The sequence below is a fragment of the Salmo salar genome, chromosome ssa15, assembly GCF_905237065.1.
Source record: "Salmo salar chromosome ssa15, Ssal_v3.1, whole genome shotgun sequence".
Lineage (NCBI taxonomy): Eukaryota > Metazoa > Chordata > Actinopteri > Salmoniformes > Salmonidae > Salmo > Salmo salar.
In genome coordinates, this window is record NC_059456.1 from 28,388,952 (window position 1) to 28,411,928 (window position 22,977).

Below are 22,977 nucleotides of genomic sequence, written 5' to 3' on the forward strand. Positions count from 1 at the left end.
GCCTACAACCCATGTTCAACCCTCGTCTGTATGGGACCAACAGTATGTCCCTTCTGTGTCCCTCTTTCTGAGCTCCCTGGTCTATTTTAAACGCTTAAGGTAGGCATAAACCTATTGTTAATATCGCCTAATCACTCATGTAATCATTGTTCATGCCTAAAGGAGTACCAGTAAATAAAACAGCTTTGTATCAGCACAAACTTGATCGCCTCTAGTTTTCAATTTGCCATAAAATCAACTGTGAAGTAAGTTAATAAACATTGATTTACTATGTATTTCTTTACATTTTTAGATTTAATTAAAATGATTTCTATCCCAGTTGATTTAGCCATTGAAGGTATATACGTGTGCACACTGAAGCACTGAGAGTCAGTTTTCTTTGACTACTTTTTCTCTTATCCTGCTTTTTAGAATTATGAATGCTATCTATGTAGCCTTAAATGTTTACTCAAAACATTTTCTGTACATAATAGTGTTCTGCAGTCCTGAGGTTACTCTTTTAAGGACTTATGCAACTTCACATTATGTTCGTCTGCCTGATTAAGTTATCTTCTCACTCTAGCCAATATCATCCCGCTGACTGAGTGCAATTCTGGGAATCCTGATCAAAGAGGTTCATAGATTTCTTTATGGAGGTGAAAGGGTGGACTATGGATCCGTCTCCGTCCATTCATACGTTAGTCACACACGATATGTCAGACACCACTGGCCTGATTTTAACGAAACTTGGGTAAATGATGCATCTTGCCATAGAGATCCGGCATTTACAAAATACCTTTGATTGGCCCAAGGGGGGCGCTATATTAATCAACTGAAATGTGTTTGTGTTACTGTTGCCTTATCTTAATGTACATATTAAAATGCCTCTGTTTACACTTCTGTCCATTATAAACGTGTACATATGATATTCAGTTGGTAAAATAGCATTCAGGGTCTTGTAGATAGAATTTCAGGGAAGTATAATTAAGCATACAGCAAACAAATGGCTGAAATACACATTTTTTCAATTACGTTTATCCATTCAACTAACCTATTTTGGTTGGTAGAGTAGATTATTCATGTTAGTAGGCATGTTCTGAGTGACTTGCAGGCCACCAATCTCATCTGACCACATTAATCGATACAACACAAATATCAGAACAGGTATAGAGTAAATCACATGTAACAATGATAAATAATGTGCTACAGTGCTTGAGCACCAGTGACAATGTTTAAAAAAATACACAAGTTTATTTTACAACCCCTTACTTCAATCACTTGTTTCTAAAGCATGAAAAACCTTAGTTTGTAAATTATAATAATAAAATATTACAATAATAAAAAATATTATAATAAAAAAGCTAATCTAATACAATCAGAGAGTCCAATCAAGTCCAGTGCTGACTGACAAGTCTTGGGAGTGTTTGTGAAATGAGTTAGGCCTACCTTTGCCCTGCCACAAGGACTGCCTGAACTCTGGAACCAGGGCGGCACTCTGGCAGTACTGGATCTCTGAAAGAGGGTTGTGAGAACTATAAAAGCAGATAGCCAAAGCAGAGGAATCAAACTTTACTGAAAGAGTGAAGAGTCCTCCTCTTCTATCCCGAAGGCTTACAGAGCTTCTTCCAACCCATCATGGGGGATACTAAGCTCTGCCTTCTGCTGCTGCTAGGCACCTATGCCTTGGCCCGTAAGTACAATTTACACATTGTTTTTGAGGTCCATTTTTAATACATGATTTTCATTCTCTACACAAACATTTTGGTAGTTTTGTGCTGCAAGCATCCAGTTGTGTTGAAATAGGTCTACATTTAACAAGAGACAATATAACTAATTCTGGGTAGCTTACTTACACTTTTTTTAATTGTCATTGACATATAGGCCTATATATATAATGAAAATATGCAGATACTCTGAATACATTTTACAGACAGACAATTGCTGTAATGGATCATGTTCTGTGCACTGGTATTTCAACTTTTTTCCTAATCCTTTTTTATTTTCATTATTCACAGAGCAAGATATTGGGAATTCTGAGGGACAATCTCCAACTTGTCTCTGTAAGTTTTTATTTTTATTTATTTAAATGTTAGATGAAGGTATTCTTCCAGTAGATAATGGTCTCTAGGGAAAAATGGGTTTTCAACTAGTTAGTTGCAAAATGTCAACGAGAAGAGAGGAGAAACAACCATATTGCTAGCTAGCTAGGAATCAAGCTTCAGGGGATTTTGTTTTACCTCACGATTACAATGAAAATACGTATTCTTCCAGACTCCACTCGAAAACCATAGTGGAATAAGAAAATCTTTATTATAACGTTTACTCCTTGTAGCCTACTCACAACAACTCTAGGGATCATTGCTAAAATTCACATAGGCCTACTGAACTTGCACTGGTCAGCTGAAATGTGTGACTTTGAACTCTTATGATGATATCACCAATCACTATCAGGTTGACTTTGCTAGCTAGCTACTGTCTGTAGCTATTTAGTTTCACCCCAGGATTACAATGAAAATAGCTACATGGTTTTCCAGACTAAGATACTAAGCGAGTTGTGTCAATACAACTATGATATGGAATTTTTGTGAATTAGCCTATAGACTATACTTAATTTGCAAACATTTAAAAAGAGTGAATGAACAGGATGGGACAAAACTTACGCTTAGCTTTTTCTCTGGTAAAATTCTGATAATTAACGTAGACTAATTCTGACGTCATCAGAACCCAAAACAGGATATCAAACAAAAAAGGAGAGTGATTTTGTAAGAAGTTATCACTGCTTGTTAAAACCATAGAGGAATAGGCAAATCTTTGTTTCAACTCCTTGTAGTCTAGTACTCACAACGGTTCTAGGGAACACTACTTCACCTAGGTCTACTCAATTTGCACTGGTCTCAGCTGAAATGTTTGACTTTGAACTCTATAATGAGATCATCGATCAGTGTCATGTTGACTTGCCAAAAGTCAACACTATCAATTTTATCATGCGAAAGATAGAGTCCAGAACTCCTTATCTCACTAGAGATTAGGTGTCTTTCATAACATGTCCCTACGTATTGCTCCCCTTTTGCTAATAACTGTAATTGCAACGTTAGTAATTTATGCCCCCTTATTTTTAGTGGCAAAGAGGTTCAAGAACTTCAGAAGATTTCTTTACCAGTATGAAGCCGAGACCCTTAATGGCGTAAATGGAGCTACCAACCTCAAGAATGGCCCTAAAGTAACCTGCAAGGTACGTGACAGACAGCTGAGCCAAGAGCCTTCCAGCAACTCTTCTGTGCTCTCACTCAACTTCCATTCCTCCCTTACAGAAGGGGACATTAAAGGGACAGTCCTCTGACCGTTCCTTTTCTCCTTCTTCTCACAGGTTGAAATTGATGTGCCCCAAACATGCAGTTTCATCCTGCGCACCCCAGAGTGCTCCCTGAGCGAGGTCATCCACGTCGACACAGAGGGTTCCGCTGTGTTCGCGCCCGCTGCTGGTGCTGAGGCTTTCCAGGCTGCCATGGCGAAGTACGTTATCACGTCACTCTTATCCCACAGGGATTTACAGACCTTTTCTATTGCTTGATAACCCAAGATGATAGAATAAGAGTATACTTAGTTCACTCTGATGAAGGTTTGATGACCAAAAGCTCAATGTAAATAAATAGAAAATTGTGCATTGATCCTGAATGTGTGGAGATTCCTTTTCATTTCAGAATGAGAGTATACGAAGTAAGATGATCACTCCTTTCTTGTCCAGGAACCCCCTGAAGGTCATGGTTGAGGGACAGACAGGTGTGAAACTCTTCCCTGAGGAGGATGAGACCACCACCATCTTAAACATCAAGAGGGGAATTGTCTCAGCCCTTATCGTGCCTGCTTTGGAGGAAGAGAAGAACAAGGACATGGTAAGAGCTGACCAAGGCAATTTCCTCACCTGCCAGCTCACAGCCAATTAGTCAGTGACGTGACATAACAGTCATCAGGTCCATATAGGTCTGGGTCATCAAGGCAATTTGATTTTGTTTGTGATGTATCAAGATACAAATTACATAATAAACAGATAAGATGCCACTATCTAGGGTGATAAATACCAAACAACAAGTTGTTACAATGACTACCTAGAATGACTGCACCATAGATAAAGCTGCAGGTCAAAGTCCTTAATAGCTTCATCTCAAAACTTTGTGTGTCCATCTGTGGTCTATCTTATTGAGTTGACCATTCTAGATCTATAATTTGTAGATATCCTTCTTGGTACCAGTCATGTGACAAGGAATCACAGATACCGAAGTATATTGGGTTAACCTTATAATCGAAATGGATGTATGTTCGTCATTCACTTTAACAAAAACTCTCTCAACGTTCAGGCCACCCTTCATGGAGTTTGTGGCACCAACTTCGCTGTTAACTCCAAAGAAGACATCGCCACTGACGTGACCGTCACCAGAGACCTGTCCAAATGCGACAGCTTCATTGCACAGAGGGACCACACCAGCCCCCTGGCTATCATCTCTGGCATGGTAAGAGGGGGGAAAAACGTGCAAAAAGAGAACTTTATGGTGATCATTTACAAAAAAACATTTGGTCATTCTTCGATTAAGCATTACATTTTAATAGAATATCATAGATTCAGCCGCGGGCCAATTTTTTTCTTGAGCGGATGGTCACTGGGCCCGAACATAATTGCAAATCATTTGTAGACTGCAAATTTACCACAGGATGACCAAACAGATTAAAATATTTGACTAAAACATCATCATTGCTTACATTTGTATACATTCACATATATCTCTCTATTATTGTTGGAAATACTTTGGAACAGATTTCCCAAATTAAAATCACTTGGAGCTGATTTGCTGGTGTTTTTAGTCTTTTATGTCCAACAATGAAAAAATATATAACTAACTCTTTTATTTATTTATTTTTTACTTGGGGGGGGACAAATAAAATCACGGCAGTTGGGGAACCTTGATTTACACCATAAACCCATGATGATTATTGTTCCTGACAAAGTGTTTAATTGTGCTTCCCTGTCAACAGCAATACCCACTGTCCAAGCTGATCAGCAGCACCCAGACTTGCAACTACAAGTTTGACAACCAGAAGAAGCACATGACTGCTGGGTCCTGCACTGAGAAGCACATCTTCCTGCCTTTCTCCCACCAGTAAATCCAGACAACTTCAAATCTGTTTAATCCTATGAATAGAATACTGAGTCTGCAATGATGTTAGCCCAGATTTTATCCTGGCCAGTTTAGAATTCGTCACATGTTCTTCAATCCTCTTCCTAAATGCAGGACTGAGTATGGAGTATCAACACTGGTCAAACAGACTTTGACTCTCCTGGAGACTAGCAAGATCAATGAAAGAGTTTTCAACCACAGTAAGAATTTCATTTTTTTGTTCCCTTTACTATTCAACCTTTTAAAAAAAAAAGAAAAGCAGGACAAAATTCGTCTTTTACCCAAATTATAAACAGAATGTGTACTGTACCAGGCGGCCTTTACAGAATGACCTTTAAAACTAAATGTCTTCTATCTTACTCTCTAAAGATGAGGCCAACCTCAAGGGTCTACCCATGGAGGCTGCTGAGGACAAAGCTGCCATCCAGACAGCAGATGCTGCTCTTGCCACCCTGAGGGAACTGAGCATCCTGTCCGAGACCAACCAGGGCCACCAGCGCGCCAGCACCTTCCAGAGACTCGTGTCTGAGCTCCGGGGACTGAAGGGTGAGACTATGAGCCCTGCCGTCCCTGAGATGGTGTCCGTATCGGACACCCTGACCTGGCAGGCCCTGGCCCAGTGCGGTACCCCTGAGTGTAGCAGCGCCATGCTCCAGCACCTCAGGACCTTCGAGCCTGAAGCTATGGAAGTCGACGCCGCCGTCTATGCCCTGGGACTCCTGCCCAACCCCTCCCGCCTCCTTGTCAAAGACATGCTCAGCATGGCTCAGTACAAACAGAGCAAGCCCATCATGTTTGCTTTAGGCAATGTCGTCAGAAAGTAAGTCCAAAATGTATACTCTACTTGGTTATTGACTGATAGACAATGACTGACGGTTTCAATTTAGTTTAATAAATATTATTGTCCAAATGTTCATTGCCACCCTCTTGTTTTGTGTTACTAGGCTCTACCAGGCTGAGGGCAAAGTCACCCCCGAGATCGCTGCTGTGTCTGAGTTCCTTGCCTCCCTTTTGGGTGCTGATTGTGCTGGAGAAAAGGAGCTGACCTTCCTGACCCTAAGAGTATGTTGTCACCTGTTGCTCAACTAATTAGGTTCTTCTCCCACATAATCACATGACATGGAAAGGTTGACTTCTTTGACTGCTTATCTGACTCTCTCTTTATTTGTAATGGACTCCAGATTATTGGCAACATAGGAGAAGCCATGGAGGCCGCCGACGCTACCGTGAAGACCACCCTGCTGAAGTGCATGAGACAGCCCACCACAACCCTGCAGGTCCAGCTCGCTGCCATCCAGGCCTTCAGGCGCATGTCTGTGACCGATGAGGTAAACTATATACAAACTCCAAAGTGAACTTGAAGGAATAAAAAGGAGTGTAGGAGTGCTGATCTAGGATCAGGTCCCCATATAATGTTTTTCATTATGATCTAAATAGACAAGCTGATCCTATATCACCACTCCTACTCTGAGACTTTGTGAATAAGGGCCATGCACTGCTATACTGTGGCACACATTCTCCTTTCAAGAATACATTGACTAATTAGCTGCCATTTGGTTTTTCCTTTCCAGGTGCGCTCTAACCTCCAGAGGGTGAGCTCATACGCTAAGGGTGCCGTGCAGAAGAGACTGGCAGCCTACCTGATTCTGATGAGGACACCTGAGGCAAGTGACCTGGAGCTGGTGAAGAAAATACTGAAGGCGTCGATGCAGGAGCAGAAACCAGACGTCCAGGAGCAGAATGCGCAGGTCAAGGCCTTCGTGACCTCTCACATCTACAACATAATCCACTCCAATGACCCCGAGACTATAAAGTATGTATAAATATCATCTGAAACAGACTGTCATAATATTATACAAGAAAGTTAAGTATCTAGTGTTAGTACTGATCTTTAATATTCTGTAATCCTAATCTCCAGGCTGGGCGACAAGATCCTTGATGTCCTCGCTGACCCTACCATGGCAACCACTCATGGTGACTACACTACAATGTCTCGCAACTACAAGATGGATGCTGCCATGAACAACATGAAGACCAGCGTGCAAGGAAACATGATCTTTGATCCCACCAGCCAACTGCCCAAGGAGATCATGCTTGAGACTACCCTAAAGGCTTTCGGCTATAACATGGACATATGGGAGGTATGTAATAACAGAAATATGTTTTTATGTCTAGTAACCCATAATAATAGGTTTGTAGTGTGATTTTGTTATATCCACTCTACATTGAATTGACTGTTCGTTGGGTTTTTTTGTCTATAGATTGGCATAGAGGGAAAAGACTTTGAGCCAACCATTGAAGCTCTGTTCGGAAAGAGCGGGTTCTTCCCTGACACCGTATCCAAGGCTATGTACTGGGCTGGAGACAAGATGCCAGACCAGGTGAACGAGGTTCTGAAGAACTTCGCTGCCCCATTGAAGAATGAGAAAACAAAGGTGATTACCACACATCTTGTAAAAAAAAAAGTTATTACTCCACTGCATTCAGTTTGTGTTACTATTGTCATTGTTAACTCTTCTCAAATCTTTTCTTCAGGTCCCAGAGAACATCATGAGGGAGATTATCCGCAACTTCAACAAGCTGGCGAAGGATCTGCAGGCTCAGGAGTCCCCTGAAGCCATGGCCTATCTGAGGATCATGGGAACTGAGCTTGGATACATCAAGGGCAGCGAGCTGAAGGGCATTGCCCAATACGCAGCCATGTACGCTGAGATCCTCCTCAAGGACATGCCCACGCAGGTAATTCACATGTTTACATATATGTGTACCTCCAAGTGTGAAGAACCCTCTTGTTTTTTCCTGCTAAGAACAATTTAATGTTTATAACATTTTTCAAGAATGTATGACTTTTAAGTCGCTTTGGATAACAGATTCTGCTGAATGGTATATTTTATATGTATTTATTGTTATGACATTGATTACATTTCTTCCTGGGTTTAGTTCATGCAGAAAATGGTGTCAGGCACTGACAATGAAGTGTTCGCCCATTACATCTTCATGGACAACAAGTTCTCCTTGTCAACTGCCTCTGGCTTCCCTCTGAAGTTCTCTCTGTCCGGTACCTTTGCTCCTGGAGCTAAGGGAGGCCTCCGCTTTCACCGCAACATGGTAAATATCCCACTCTCTGTTATCTTCCTGCACTCAATCAACATTCTTTCACAAGATTCTAATTCCATTTTTTGTTGAGTTTTCAGTAACAGTAGTTTTCATACTATTAATACATTTGTATCGAATTGTTTGTAGAAATGTATAAAAATTCTCAAGCATTTGTAATAAACATTTTTAATAATAATATATGAAACATTTATAATAATGAAGGCATTTATACATAAGAGTTTTGTAATGTTCCTCTCACTGCAATCTTTTTACAGCAGGAAGTGTCCTTCATGCCCTCTGTGGGAGTGGAGTTTGTGACCCAGATGGGAGTCCACATCCCCGAGTTTACCAGCTCCGTTGTGGAGATGCACACCAACATGTACCACGAAAGCGCTGTCAACGCCAAGATCACCATGGAGCAGAACCAGATCAAGCTGGGTATCCCTGCTCCTCAGGGCTCCACCCAGCTCTTCAGAGTCAGGTACATAAAAAACAAACAACAAATTCTCATTTTCAATTGAGTAAATGTATCAAAAGTCACATGATTTGTTAATTTTTGTTCTTTTGCACTTCTTCAACAACAGCAACAGAATTCTGACAGTTACCTCTGGTCAGGCTACTCTGATCCCCCCCATGGATGAGGGCAGGACCAACGTCGTGAACTGCAGCCCTCTCTTCTCTGGAGTGAAGTACTGCACCACCGTCCGTTACAACTTAGCTGGTGACAACGCTGCTGCTCCTTATTTCCCTCTCAATGGAGAGACTAAGTAAGTACAACATTTGAGGGAATCTGGATATGTTTATGGAAGGATATTGCTAATGCACCATATTTGAAGATCAAACTAGCATCATACTGAACAACAGTCTCTCTGTTCTAGGTTTGCTCTTGACATCCAGCCCACTGGCGAGGTCTCTGAGTACACCGCCACCTTCGCCTATGACCTCCTCAGCGAGGGAAAGGAGGGACGCCAGAAGGTTGACACCGTGAGGATGACACTGAGAGCGGAGGGTAGGAACATCTCTGTCCAAGCACTACATTTCCCATGGTTCATACTGTTTGGTGTGAATCAGTGGTTAAAATCAACTCACTCTCTTCCTCCTTGTTTCCCTAGGTGCTAAACCCACTGAGGCCACTGCCACCATGAAATACAACAGGAACAGGAACATCCTGACCACCAACGTCCAGATCCCTGACTATGATGTGGAGGCTGGAATCAGGATTGGTCTCACAGAGACCAATGGAAAGTCCATCACCATCGACATCACCAACAAGAACATCCCTCAGCTGTCTCTAATTGGCCGCGCCAAGTAAGTAAACGCAAAAGCCCTCCCCTTTAGCCACATTCATTGGTGCATGTCTTCATAGATCAGCACATGTTGGAAATGAATTGAATCACTAAGAGATTCTGATGGTTTTCTTTCCTCCAGGCTTGAGGCCATGAGCGACAGTATGCTGCAGGTCCAGCTGGTTGTCCCTGCCCTCAAGACTGACGCAGCTATCACTGCCACTATGAAGAGTGCAGAGGAACTCACCCTGGAGCTCAGGAGTGACATCAAGCTCCCCGAGACCACCTCCATTCAGGGAGTCATCTTCAAATACGGTACGCTGATTCTACAAATTCATAACACACCATTGTGTAGGGAGGAGGTCTATCTTTATGTGGTATGTTTATTTGACTAGTATGCAATGGACATAAGGTTCAAAGTTGAATGTACTAATAATACAACATATTTTCCTTTTAGATGAGAACAAGGTTGAGGTTCAGCTGGTGTCCGACATGGGTTCTGAGATCCAAAAACTCATCCCTCATACCGAAGCCCTCCAAGCCTTGCTGAAGCAGCTCTCTGAGGACATCCTGGACAAGCAGGTGGTCAAGACCGACATGAAACTGCGTCACATCTTCACCAAATCTCTTGAGGTAAGACAACACCCAAATCCTTTTCGTACAGTCTCCTCAATTCTTTCTATGTTTTATTCTTCCATAGAAGTCAAACCAATGGTGGGAGATCAACACATAACAAAATAGTTTTTTAACAGGCCGTCAACATTTGGATGGACAAGATCACCTTGGATGTTCCCATGGTTGAGACACTGAAGGACAACATGCCAGAGCTGGCGATGCCCACAATGCCCGAAAGACTGTTCCTGAAATCGTAAGAACATCTGAAAGCAGTAAACTCTTTTTGGGTCTCTTTTTTATAGAGCCTAGTAATTTTCTATGTGATGTCAGTGTCCAGTATCATAGTCTGATAGTAACAAACTATTTGCATTATTTCATTCCTTCAACAGTGAGAGCACATTCAAATACCAGTTCAACAAGGACCGTGTCACCATCACCATTCCCATGCCATTCGGAGGAAAGTCATCTGAGGAGCTGAGGATCCCTGCCATGCTGACCACCCCACATCTGTCCGTGCCCCAGGTCGGTTTGGAGCTTGCCTCCAAGGAGGTCCAGGTCCCCACCTTCTCCATCCCCAACGACTACAAGCTCACTGTGCCACTCTTCGGAATGGTTGAAGTGTCTGCTAAGGTGAACAGCAACTACTATAACTGGGAGGGAATGGTCTCCGGTGGCAACAACTCTGTGGAGACCCCCAGCTACATTGCCAAGTTTAAGGTGGTGGCTGACAGTCCCATTGAACTCCTCGCTTTCACATCTGAAGGTAAACCTTTTCTCTTAACTTTTTTTTTGCCTTTTTGATTTTTATAACCTTAACAAAAGTTCATTGAACTTCCAAATCAGAAATGTTTAGTAGTTTTACAGATTGCCATTTTATCATGTTTGGAAAGAAAGAAACATGTTACATAATGACTTCAAATTAGATCATACAATATAACCTACCTTGAGTCAGTTTGACTGATTTACCTTGTGTGTACTATAGTGACTTCATGTCCCTTGTTTTGTCTCATTACAGGAACTGCCCTCATCACTGACATGCCAGAAGACTCTCTGAATGCGATTTTGAATGGTTCCCTTAGCCACAAGCTCATTGACACCAGCTTTGAGGTAATGGAAACCGTCAGTATGTCAGACAAAGTGAGAGCCACAGGCAACCACAAGATTCAGGTCTTCAGCCCTCTGGGTCTGCAGACATCCCTGGACATCACTTCACAGGCCTCCCTGGCCTCTGACATGCTCATTGGAGATGCTAACATGGATGGTAGTGTAACCCTTGGATCCGTGACTGCCAGCACCACCTATTCCCAGTCTTTCTCTTTCGAACACATGAAGAAAGAAGCCAGAGCCGAGTCCACACTGAGGGTGAACTCCCCAATCCTGGAGATTGTCAACAAGCTCAAGGCCGGCTATGCTAATGAGCAGCTTCTGATTGAGTCCAAGACCAACCTGAACAACGACCCCATTAAGCACACCACCAAGTTCAGCATCAGCTACAAAGAGGCCCAGCTGACGATCCATTCCGACTCTGTGACCAAGGCTGAAGAGAAAATGATCCGCAGCAAAGTGGACTTCACTGCCTCCAGGGATGAAGCCATCATCAGGGTAGAAAACCAGGCTGATGATACCGAGAATCGTGCCTACTCCCTGCTCTCCGGAGCCCTGAACCCCGCCAGCCTGGAGATCAATGCAGACGCTTCCGTCAACATCTTCGGCAGCCGCGCCTTCCACAAGGCTGCTCTGACGATGAACCAGGAAGGTCTAGCAACAAGTGCCACCACCACCGCCCAAAGCAGCCCCATAACCTTCGAGAATGTCTTCAATGGTGGAGTCGATACCACCGGGGCCCATGTGTCCGTCAACACCAAGGGGGCCTTTGGGGAGACCACCGCCGACCTCAACTTGGAGGGGAAAGTGGCAAGCTCTGAGGTCTACCTAAACAGCATTTTCAAGGGCAATCTCTTCGATGCCAACACCATGAACAGAGTGAACCTGAAGGTGAATGAAGACGGCCTGGCCCTCACCAACAAGCTGGTCGCTGAACTGTATCAGATGGAGACTGAGAACACACACAGCCTGACTCTCACTCTTAAATCCCTGGCCCTCCGCTCCAAGACCGAGAACTTCTTCAACAAGGAGAACACCTACAAGCACGACATCTCTGTCGACATTCAGCGCTTGGGTGTTGCTGTGAATGTGAAAAACGACCTCAAGATCACAGAGATTAACTTTGTCAACGAGGCTATGTTCAAGGTAGAGGATTACAAGATGGAACTGACCGGCAGCCTGAAGGGAGTCTCTTCCGAAGAGGCCAATTTCAAGCACACTTATGAGATCAGTTTTGCTGACATGACCACCACTGCTAAGTGCAACACCAATGGAAAATATGCACTCTCTCAGATGACACACACTGCTGACCTCGAGGTTGCTGGTCTGTCCACCAAGTTCAACAGCGTGGCTAGCATCAACTCTCAAGCACTGAACTTGGACAGCACTGTCAACGTTGTCGCTGAGCCATTCATGGTTGACATTTCTGCTCTATTCAACTCCAACGGAACTCCGAATATGTTTGGAATTCAGAACATTGAGCTGTTCAACCAGTTCCTGTTGAAGGCAGAGCCCCTGGCTTTCTCCCACTCCCACGAATGCAAGGCCTCCACCAGCCTCCAGCTGGAAAATGGAGACTCTGTCAAGACCAACCTGGACAACAAGATCACCAGTCGTCTGACTCCTCAGGAGCAGTATGCCTCAATGAAGATGACATCCAAACTGAATAACCATGAATTCAACCAAGAGCTTAGCGCCGTGAACAATGCTGAAACGATGGGAATGGAGATGAGAGGAGCTGTCTTCACCACCATCTTGAACAAGGCCGGTGAAAACGAGGAATACGCCATCTCTGGTTCCCTGAAGTACGAGAAGAATGTTGACAGCCATTTCATTCAGCTGCCATTTGTTGAGCATCTCCCTGCAGTCATTGAACAAGTCAAAATTGCCACGATGATGACGATGGAAAACAGCAAAGGCCTGCTGCTGGATATTGACACCAAATACGAAATTAGAGCCAAGATCCAGGGGAAAGTGGGTGAACTGAAACAAGTTGTTGAGAGCTTCGACATCAACCTGTTCATTCAGGACCTGAAGAACTTCATCAATTGCATTGATATCCACATTCCTACACTGATGGCCAAAATTCCCATTGAAGAAATCATGAATGTCCTGAAGTCAATCAGGGACACTATTATGAGGTGGATCAAGAAAAATGACATCACTGGCAAGATGAATGCTGTTTACACCAAAATTGAAGAGATCCTGTCCAATTACGAGGTTGAAAAGATGGTTGAGAACATCATGGATGAGGTTGTGGAAATCATGAAGTCCTACCAGCTCAGAGAACACATTCAGTCAGCAAGCAATGCTCTTAAGTCTATTGATATCCAAGTCGTGCTGAACAAAATCATGCCACATGTGAATGAGTTTGTAAATGAACTGAATGCCTTTGACTTCAAGCAAATGGTCGACAACATCAGTGTCTATTTCGATAGACTGACCGAGAAGATCAGGTCTTTTGATTATGACACATTCGCCGAGGAGCTGAAACAGAAAGTCATCGAACTGAGCAGGGTCCCCTGTTTCGGAAAACTCAACGGAGAGTTCAGTGTCATCTCACCTGACTACAGTATGAGCACCAATGCTGAGTTCCGGAATGCCACAACTACCGAAGTGACACCAGAGTTCTACGCTGTCCTCAAATCTCAGGCCACTTCTACCTTTGATCTGCTCGCCTACACCCTGGATGCCAAAGTTGACATTGCTGTGCCCAAGATGAGCCACCTGTCTGTCTCTGAGAACATCAAGATCATGCACACGGAGTTCTCTGTGGACCACCAAGGAACAGTTGCCTTCTACGGCACATCAGTCCAGGCTTCCTCCAAGACCAATGCCAAGGCCACTACTGAGCCCTACACCGCCGAGCTGGTTAGCAATGCCTTCTTCGACATGGAGAATGGAGTCTCTACCACACTGGAGACCACCTACAACCACAATGTGAACCTCCCATTTCTCAACATCTTCAGCGAGGCTGCAATTACCCAGAAGGCAGTTGCTCTCCTGGAAGGTGGCATTGTCACTCTGACTCTTACCAATGAGGGTAACGGTAAATCTGCCATCCAGGATTACTCCGATGAAGGAACCCAGAAGTACGACATGCAGATTGTAATGTCCCTCAACACTGTCAAACTGATCTTCACTGGGGCAACCGACACCAACAACCTGAAAATGAAGCAGAATGTGAATGCTGAAGCCAGCATTTTCAGTCACATCATCATTGAAGCCAACACTGAGACCGAAACTCCCTTTATCAAGAGCAGTGTTGCTGAGCTGAAAGCAGAGGCTAAGATGCAGGATCTGAAAATTGAGGTAACTGCCTACTGCAACACAGAGCTGGTAGGCAAAGTTGAGGGAATTATTTCCAACTCAGTCAACTTCATCGCTACACCCTATGAGTTTGTGTTTGACACCAAGAACAAGGAAAACACCAAGGTTGCGCTTCCCTTCAAGCTGACTGGAAAGATTGATCTTCAGAATGACTTTGCCTTTACCCTCAACTCTGGAGTGCAGCAGGCTAGCTGGACTGGACTGGCACGATTCAACCAGTACAAATACTCACACTACTTCACAATGGACAATGGTGAGCAGGAAATCCACGTCTTCGCCCAGGTCAATGGAGAAGTGAACCTTGATGCGTTGAGGGAACCTATCTCCATTCCCAAGAGAGCTGTAGAATTCATAGGTAGGACTGAGTTCTCTCTGTGGGAGGACACCGGTCTGAGTGTGCTCTTGACCACACCTCAGCAGACCTTTGACATGGACACCAAGCTCATATACAAGAAGAACCCTGAGATGATCACCATTGGCATTGACATGGAGCCAATCTTCAATGCCATCAACAAGCACACCAGAAGTCTGAACAAGAACATGATCGTTGGAAGGGACAAGGCTGTTGCCATTCTCTCTACCTCATTTGACCAGGCGAAGGCAGAGTACGAGAAATACAACATTGAGCTACCCAAAACTCTCACTGTTCCGGCACACATAGTTCCAGTGCTGAATATTGAAGTGTCTGGTTTCACCATTCCTGTGCCTGACTTCAGTCTCATCACAATGCCTACTATGCATGTTCCATCTGCACTTAGCAAGCTGACCCTGCCAAAAATCACTCTGCCAAAAATGCAGAGCAACATCATGATCCCTGTCTTCGGTGACCTGACCTACGAGTTCTCCATGAAGACAGCTGTGCTGACAGTGAAGGCAAATGCTGCTGTCCTCAATCAGGATGACATCATTGTCCGATTTGACGCTTCCTCCACCTCTGAGTTTGATGCTCTGAAGGCCAAGATTGATGGTACCGCCACCTTGAACAGGAACAATGGAGTGAAACTGGCCTCTATCCTGAATTTGGAAGCCATGTGTGTTGAGGGCAGCCATGACAGCACCATCAGCCTCAATAGCGACGGTATGGATGCCTCCATCACAAATACAGCTAAGGTCAATGTCCCTACCCTCTGGACTCTGGAAGTCAACCAGGAGGTCTTTGGAAATGCCCAGGAAGGCCTCATCATCTCTGTGTCTTCTCCAAATGCCGGACTCCTAGGACTCCAGCTGCAGGCCAAGAAACCAGCCCAAGTGAAAGGAAGACTCTACGGCAGATACCCGGTAAGACTCGTGTACATTTCAATGACTTGATAAGTACTGTTTGCAATGTGTTCATGACAGCCATGTAGAGCATCTTACAATGCTGTTTCACTCACCTATTTCTGTTTCTGTTTTCATTCTCTCATGCAGTCTGAACCCACCACTGATGTGGAGATCATGGCCCTGAAAATGTCTGTGATCAACTCTGAGAAGCTGAACGTTCAGACCACCTGGAATATGGAGGTTCCCACTGAGGTGCTCCTGGTAGTGAAGGCGAAGGTGCCTGAGATCATGTCAGCAGTTTACATGGAGGATATCCTGTCTGTTCCCCAGAAGATAGCCGACAAACTTGAGGGTAGCATAGAACAGATCACGGATCAGGGCAAGGTCATCTACAAGAGGGCTGCAGAAAACATTGCAGCTATGGACCTTACACCCATCACAGACAAGCTCTCCGACAGCGTCATGTTCGTCCTCAGGCAGTACCAGAAGAATGTTCAGGTTTTGCTCGATGCTGCCATCAAGTTCCTGAGAGAGACCCAGTTCCAGATGCCTGGACTTGAGGGAAAGATGTCCGGTCTTGAGGCCTACCAGAAACTGAGTAGATTCTTTGCTGAATTGATTGAGGAAGCTATCAAGAAGGTTCCAGAATTCTTTGCCTCCCACGGTGCAGCTCTCCTTGAACAGATCAGAAACATCAAATTCACTCTTCCCGGCTCCAGCAACCTGGTCAGCGGGAGAGAAATCCTGGATGACCTTATGGCTGCCATTGAGAAGATTCAGGAGCAGGTGATCATCATTGTGAAGAGAGTCGGAGATGTCCCTCTGGAGGATATTGTGAGCAGGCTGTCTGCATTCCTGCGCTTAACCGTGACGAAAACCGAAGAGCTCATTATCTCCCTGAAATCTCAGGATGTGGAGAAACTCACCATGTGGATGAGTGACGTCTTCAGCGAAGCCATCAGCACCCATGCCATGTCTGATATTGCACAGCAGATCGAGGAAGCCAAGAGAATTATCCGAGAATATCGCGACCTCTTTGCTGAAATGTCCATTGAGCAGCTCAACGCTGACATCCAGTCTTGGATTGACTCCATGATTCAGAGTATTAATGCCATCCACACCAAGGTCACTGAGTTCCTTCAGGACATTACCAGAAATGCTGAGCCTTTTGTGACAGTGAGTGACAAACAGATAGACATTGAAATTCCTATTCCATTCATTGCTCAGCTTGACATGTAAAACATATACGCCCAATTCATTGGCTTTCACCTTGCAAACATAACTGTTATTCTCATGTAGCCTATTCATATTATAATGAATTTCCATTTATTTTTTGTAAGTTACTAATTTAGTTTATTATTCACAAGTTAAGACAGCCAACTTGACTGTTTTCATTTTGCTCCCTATGTGTCTTGTTCTTTTTTTAAACTTGAAAGAAAAACATGAATAAAAGACCATTTCATGCAAATGACGAGATTCATTTTTCTATATCACTCCCCACCCATTCATAACCTTGCATCTATCTTGCTCGGCCACAATCAATAACATTAACAGATCAAGCCTATGTTGTCTTGGGTCCTTGGTGGGTCTCTCTGATTTTGGTCAAATACCTTATGAAACAAAGCTTTTTAATTAAATTAAATGTACTATGGTAATACACTAAAATACACTGTTATGTATTTAATGTACTTGATCTATTTATAAATATAATTAGCTAAAATACAACAACTATATATTTTACTTAAACGTTTTACTTTTACACAGAGCAATATTTCAGTAGCCCTAAAGAAGATGCTGTTGCAGTCAAAAACCTATTGAGTGTTTCCAATGCCTAGGATTCATACACTAAATATGAGAAAGAAACTGAATTATTTCTTAATATGAGGGATTATACAGCCTGACACAAACTTGTTCAAAAGCTAGAACAATAAGGAATTTATAAAAACTTTTACAACACACTCTCTTAACTATCAAAACGTACTGTCCTTCACAGTATTAAGATATTTCACTGCATCATCACATTTGTATTCATCAGGTAATTAATAACCATACAATCTTATGGCATTCCATCATTAACACTCTGATGTAACTTTCTTCAACAAACATGCCCACCCTTAAGTTGAATGAAATCCTATGGTCTAAATATAGACTATGGCAGACAAAAATGACTTCATTGCTAGTGTGTCTCTGGAGAGAAGTTTTATTGTAATTTCCACAGTCCTTGGTTATGATACTGGTATGCCCAGTGCTGTAAAGCCAGTGGGTAAAATCCTCAACTCCCTCCTAATGGAACTTCTAAAACTATATCATCATCCGTCACTATTATTATGGGTGGCAGGTTGCCTAGCGGTTAAGAGCATTGGACCATTAATTGAAAGGTCGCTGTTTTTAATCCCCTAGCCGACTAGGTGATAAATCTGTCGATGTGCCCTTTAGCAAGGCACTTAAGCCTAATTGCTCCTGTAAGTTGCTATGGATAAGAGTGTCTGCTAAATGACTAAAATGTCAATGTAAAATGTATTACGACAACCAACTTTGTGATCATGAAACACACTGTGATCCATCGGTGTAGTTGTGTAGAATATTGTCTGTGTAATTGATATATGGGTTCAATTCTTGCATGCAAGCTCATGAACTGCTGTTCCTGGTACACACACTATTTCATGGGCCTGGATTTAAAACCATTTGTAATTTTAAACATCTTCACTGGAGCGTTTAAACAGAGTATCAAGTGTAGTGTACTTTATGTTGTTGGAGATGAAAATAGTGGAGAGTTGCTGTACTGTGGTGTAGGCCTAGCTAGCTCAATGTTAGGCTTTCAATTGAGGGACTATGAGATCATTAGAGGTCTTTGTTTATAATGATCAGTTCTCTGTTATACGTAGTAGCCATAAAGACGACTGGTATTAATATCCCAACTTCCCTGTGATTTACAAGAACAGTCTGATGTTACTCTTTGTCATATAAATGGGAAACCCGTTGGCACATAGGGGGATGGAGATCCATTGATTAGATATTGATGGTCCTGCTGCCGGCAATTGTTCCCTTGATTTCTCTATTGCTTTTCCAATTAAAACGTTCCATTATTTTCATTTTTAGTACTATTCAGAGATACAAAGTGGAGTTTAGTTACTAAACTCAGCAAAAAAAGAAACATCCTCTCTCTGTCAACTGCGTCTTTTTTCAGCAAACTTAACATGTGTAAATATTTGTATGAACATAAGATTCAACAACTGAGACATAAACTGAACAAGTTCCACAGACATGTGACTAACAGAAATTGAATAATGTGTCCCTGAACAAAAAGGGGGGGGGGTTAAAATCCAAAGTAACAGTCAGTATCTGGTGTGGCCACCAGCTGCATTAAGTACTGCAGTGCATCTCCTCTTCATGGACTGCACCAGATATGCCAGTTCTTGCTGTGAGATGTTACCCCCCTCTTCCACCAAGGCACCTGCAAGTTCCCGGACATTTCTGGGGGAAATGGCCCTAGCTCTAACGCTCCGATCCAACAGGTCTCAGACGTGCTCAATGGGATTGAGATCCGGGCTCTTTGCTGGCCATGGCAGAACACTGACATTCCTGTCTTGCAGGAAATCATGCACAGAACGCGCTGTATGGCTGGTGGCATTGTCATGCTGGAGGGTCATGTCAGGATGAGCCTGCAGGAAGGGTACCATATGAGGGAGGAGGATATCTTCCCTGTAACGCACAGCGTTGAGATTGCCTGCAATGACAACAAGAATCAGTCTGGTGATGCTGTGACACACTGCCCCAGACCATGACGGACCCTCCACTTCCAAATCGATCCCGCTCCAGAGTACAGACCTCGGTGTAACGCTCATTCCTTCGATGATAAACGTGAATCCGACCATCACCCCTGGTGAGACAAAACCGCGACTCGTCAGAGAAGAGCACTTTTTGCCAGTCCTGTCTGGTCCAGCGACGGTGGGTTTGTACCAATAGGCGCCGTTGTTGCCGGTGATGTCTGGTGAGGACCTGCCTTACAACAGGCCTACAAGCCCTCAGTCCAGCCTCTCTCAGCTTATTACAGACCGTCTGAGCACTGATGGAGGGATTGTGTGTTCCTGGTGTAACTCGGGCAGTTGTTGTTGCCATCCTGTACCTGTCCTGCAGGTGTGATGTTCGGATGTACCGATCCTGTGCAGGTGTTGTTCCACGTGGTCTGCCACTGCGAGGATGATCAGCTGTCCTTCCTGTCTCCCTGTAGCGCTGTCTTAGGTGTCTCACAGTACGGACATTGCAATTTGTTGCCCTGGCCACATCTGCAGTCCTCATGCCTCCTTGCCTCATGCCTAAGGCACGTTCACGCAGATGAGCAGGGACCCTGGGCATCTTTCTTTTGCTGTTTTTCCAGAGTCAGTAGAAAGGCCTCTTTAGTGACCTAAGTTTTCATAACTGTGACCTTAATTGCCTACCGTCTGTAAGCTGTTTGTTTCTTAATGACCGTTCCACAGGTGCATGTTCAATAATTGTTTATGGTTCATTGAACAAGCATGGGAAACAGTGTTTAAACCCTTTACAAAAGATCTGTGAAGTTATTTGGATTTTTACGAATTATCTTTGAAAGACAGGGTCCTGAAAAAGGGACGTTTATTTTTTTCACTGAGTTTAGGTTTTGGTTTAAATCAACCTGCAAATGCACAGATGCACCAATCTATGTATTATTGCAGAGATTATGCAGCGTAATGTTACATACTTCAGTTTGTTTCCTACCAATTTACTTTTGTTGATGAATTTATCTATGACTGAGATTTAAAAAAAATTGGACAGTCCCTACCAAAAAAATGTCCTCTACTTTGCCTTTTACATGGGAAAAAAACTCATTATTGGAACATTTAAGATCGTAGTATCCGAAGGCAGACTTCCTCCATTTTGAACCAGACTCAATAGCTATCTTTAAACTTGTTTTAACAATGAAAACCATGTTTTCTGCCTATCCTTCAGGAAGAATTAAATCATACATGATTATATATGGTAAAGGGAGGAAGGAAGAAATGGTATATGAAAGAGATCGAGAGGGTACATTGTGTCCTATCCTGAACATAAACAAAGGGTCCAGCAACAGAACTCTATAGTAAAGAATGTGACTTTTAAGTAATTGCAACCGAGAAAAAAAAGCAACCCTTAGAGAACCCCCCCCAACTCCAACAAGATCGTTATATTGCACAAAAGACCCCCGCTGTCCTTGGAGGGGGTCAGGGGGAAAGGAAAGAAAGGAAATTGTATAATGTCTCCAATGGATGTTCCAATGCTGTCATCTGTGGAGACCCTCCCAGGCTCCCACCACATAAAGCACAGTAATGTCACAGTAATGTACACAGCATCATTTAAGTTTTATTGGCCAGTGTTTGTCTCCTATAAAAATGAAATACTACTTGGATATACAGTACCAGTCAACATTTTGGACACACCTACTCATTCAAGGGTTTTTCTTTATTTGTACTATTCTACATTGTAGAATAATAGTGAAGACGTCAAAACTATGAAATAACACATATGGAATAATGTAGTAACCAAAAAATTGTTAAACAAATCAAAATATATTTTAGATTTTAGATTCTTCAAATTAGCAACCCTTTGCCTTGATGACGGCTTTGCACACTCTTGGAATTCTCTCAACCAGCTTCACCTGGAATGCTTTTCCAACAGTCTTGAAGGAGTTACCAACTGCACTGCGGACCAACTCATCCCAAACCATCTCAATTGGGTTGAGGTCGGGTGATCGTGGAGGCCAGGTCAACTGATGCAACACTCCATGACTCTCCTTCTTGGTCAAATAGCCTGTACATAGCCTGGAGGTGTTTTGGGTCATTGTCCTGTTGAAAAACAAATGACAGTCCCACTAAGCGCAAACCAGATGGGATGGCGTATCGCTGCAGAATGTTGTGGTAGCCATGCTGGTTAAGTGTGCCTTGAATTCTAAATAAATCACTGTCAGGGTCACCAGCAAAGCACCCCGACACCATCACACCTCCTCCTCCATGCTTCACGGTGGGAACCACACTTGCGGAGATCATCCGTTCACCTACTCTGCGTCTCACAAAGACACGGCGGTTGGAACCAAAAATCTCAAATTTGGACTCATCAGACCAAAGGACAGATTTCCACCAGTCTAATGTTCATTGCTCGTGTTTCTTGGCCCAAGCAGGTCTCTTCTTCTTATTGGTGTCCTTTAGTGGTGGTTTCTTTGCAGCAATTTGACCATGAAGGCCTGATTCACGCAGTCTCCTCTGAACAGTTGATGTTGAGATGTCTGTTACTTGAACTCTGTGAAGCATTTATTTGGGCTGCAATTTCTGAGGCTGGTAACTCTAATGAACTTCTCCTCTGCAGCAGAGGTAACTCTGGTACTCCCTTTCCTGTGGCGGTCCTCATGAGAGCCAGTTTCATCATAGTGCTTGATAGTTTTTGCGACTGCACTTGTAGAAACTTTCAAAGTGACTGACTTAAAGTAATGATGGACTGTCGTTTCTCTTTGCTTTTTGAGCGTTTGCCATAATACGGACTTAGTCTTTTGACAAATAGGGCTATTTTCTGTATACCACCCCTGCCTTGTCACAACACAACTGATTGGCTCAAACGCATTAAGAAGGAAAGAAATTCCACAAATTCACTTTTAACAAGGCACACCTGTTAATTGAAAATGCATTCCAGGTGACTACCTCATGAAGCTGGTTGAGAGAATGCACTTTTATGGTTACGACATGATTCCATATGTGTCATTATATAATTCTGATGTCTTACAATGTAGAATAGTAAAAAATAGTCAAAATAAAGAAAAACCCTTGAATGAGTAGGTGGGTCCAAACTTTTGACTGGTACTGTACGTAGTTACCAAATTGTAATAACAATGTTTTCTGTGGACATATGACTAGTTGACCCCAAGTATCATTTCACACATTATACATGTGGATATTTGTACTTTTTAAAGATGTGAATAAAAATATTTCTTATAGTTCTCAAAAACTTGATTACTGAGAATTAAATAGTTTAAAATAGGTCCCACCCATCACCTGTATGTTGATTCAAAGGCAATTTTAACATGGTACTGTAAAGGTAGAGCACCAAAAACATCAATAAAACACAGGGTTTATTGAGACACTGACAAAGAC

At 43.2% G+C, this 22,977-nt stretch overlaps 1 protein-coding gene across 1 annotated transcript; it reads left to right on the forward strand.

The window, feature by feature from the left end:
- The first annotated feature begins 1,414 nt into the window (after positions 1-1,414).
- Positions 1,415-17,309, forward strand: LOC106571178 (apolipoprotein B-100). The gene is made up of 26 exons (XM_014143938.2): positions 1,415-1,669; positions 1,995-2,039; positions 3,099-3,211; positions 3,347-3,492; positions 3,725-3,872; positions 4,335-4,487; positions 5,008-5,132; positions 5,265-5,350; positions 5,520-5,970; positions 6,095-6,212; positions 6,332-6,478; positions 6,722-6,963; positions 7,069-7,291; positions 7,412-7,585; positions 7,686-7,889; positions 8,091-8,258; positions 8,522-8,727; positions 8,831-9,013; positions 9,125-9,255; positions 9,359-9,554; positions 9,675-9,847; positions 9,990-10,165; positions 10,285-10,400; positions 10,537-10,910; positions 11,163-15,859; positions 15,989-17,309. The coding sequence occupies exons 1-26, from the start codon at positions 1,615-1,617 to the stop codon at positions 17,078-17,080; spliced, it is 9,942 nt and encodes a 3,313-aa protein (XP_013999413.2). The 5' UTR covers positions 1,415-1,614; the 3' UTR covers positions 17,081-17,309.
- The last annotated feature ends 5,668 nt before the right edge of the window (positions 17,310-22,977 follow it).

Bases quoted from the DNA above. Each gene is read 5' to 3' on its own strand.
- LOC106571178 (XM_014143938.2), top strand. From the start codon at position 1,615: ATGGGGGATACTAAGCTCTGCCTTCTGCTGCTGCTAGGCACCTATGCC. The intron at 10,166-10,284 runs GTAAGACAACAC...GTTTTTTAACAG, and splicing joins TCTTCACCAAATCTCTTGAG to GCCGTCAACATTTGGATGGA. The intron at 15,860-15,988 runs GTAAGACTCGTG...TCTCTCATGCAG, and splicing joins GACTCTACGGCAGATACCCG to TCTGAACCCACCACTGATGT.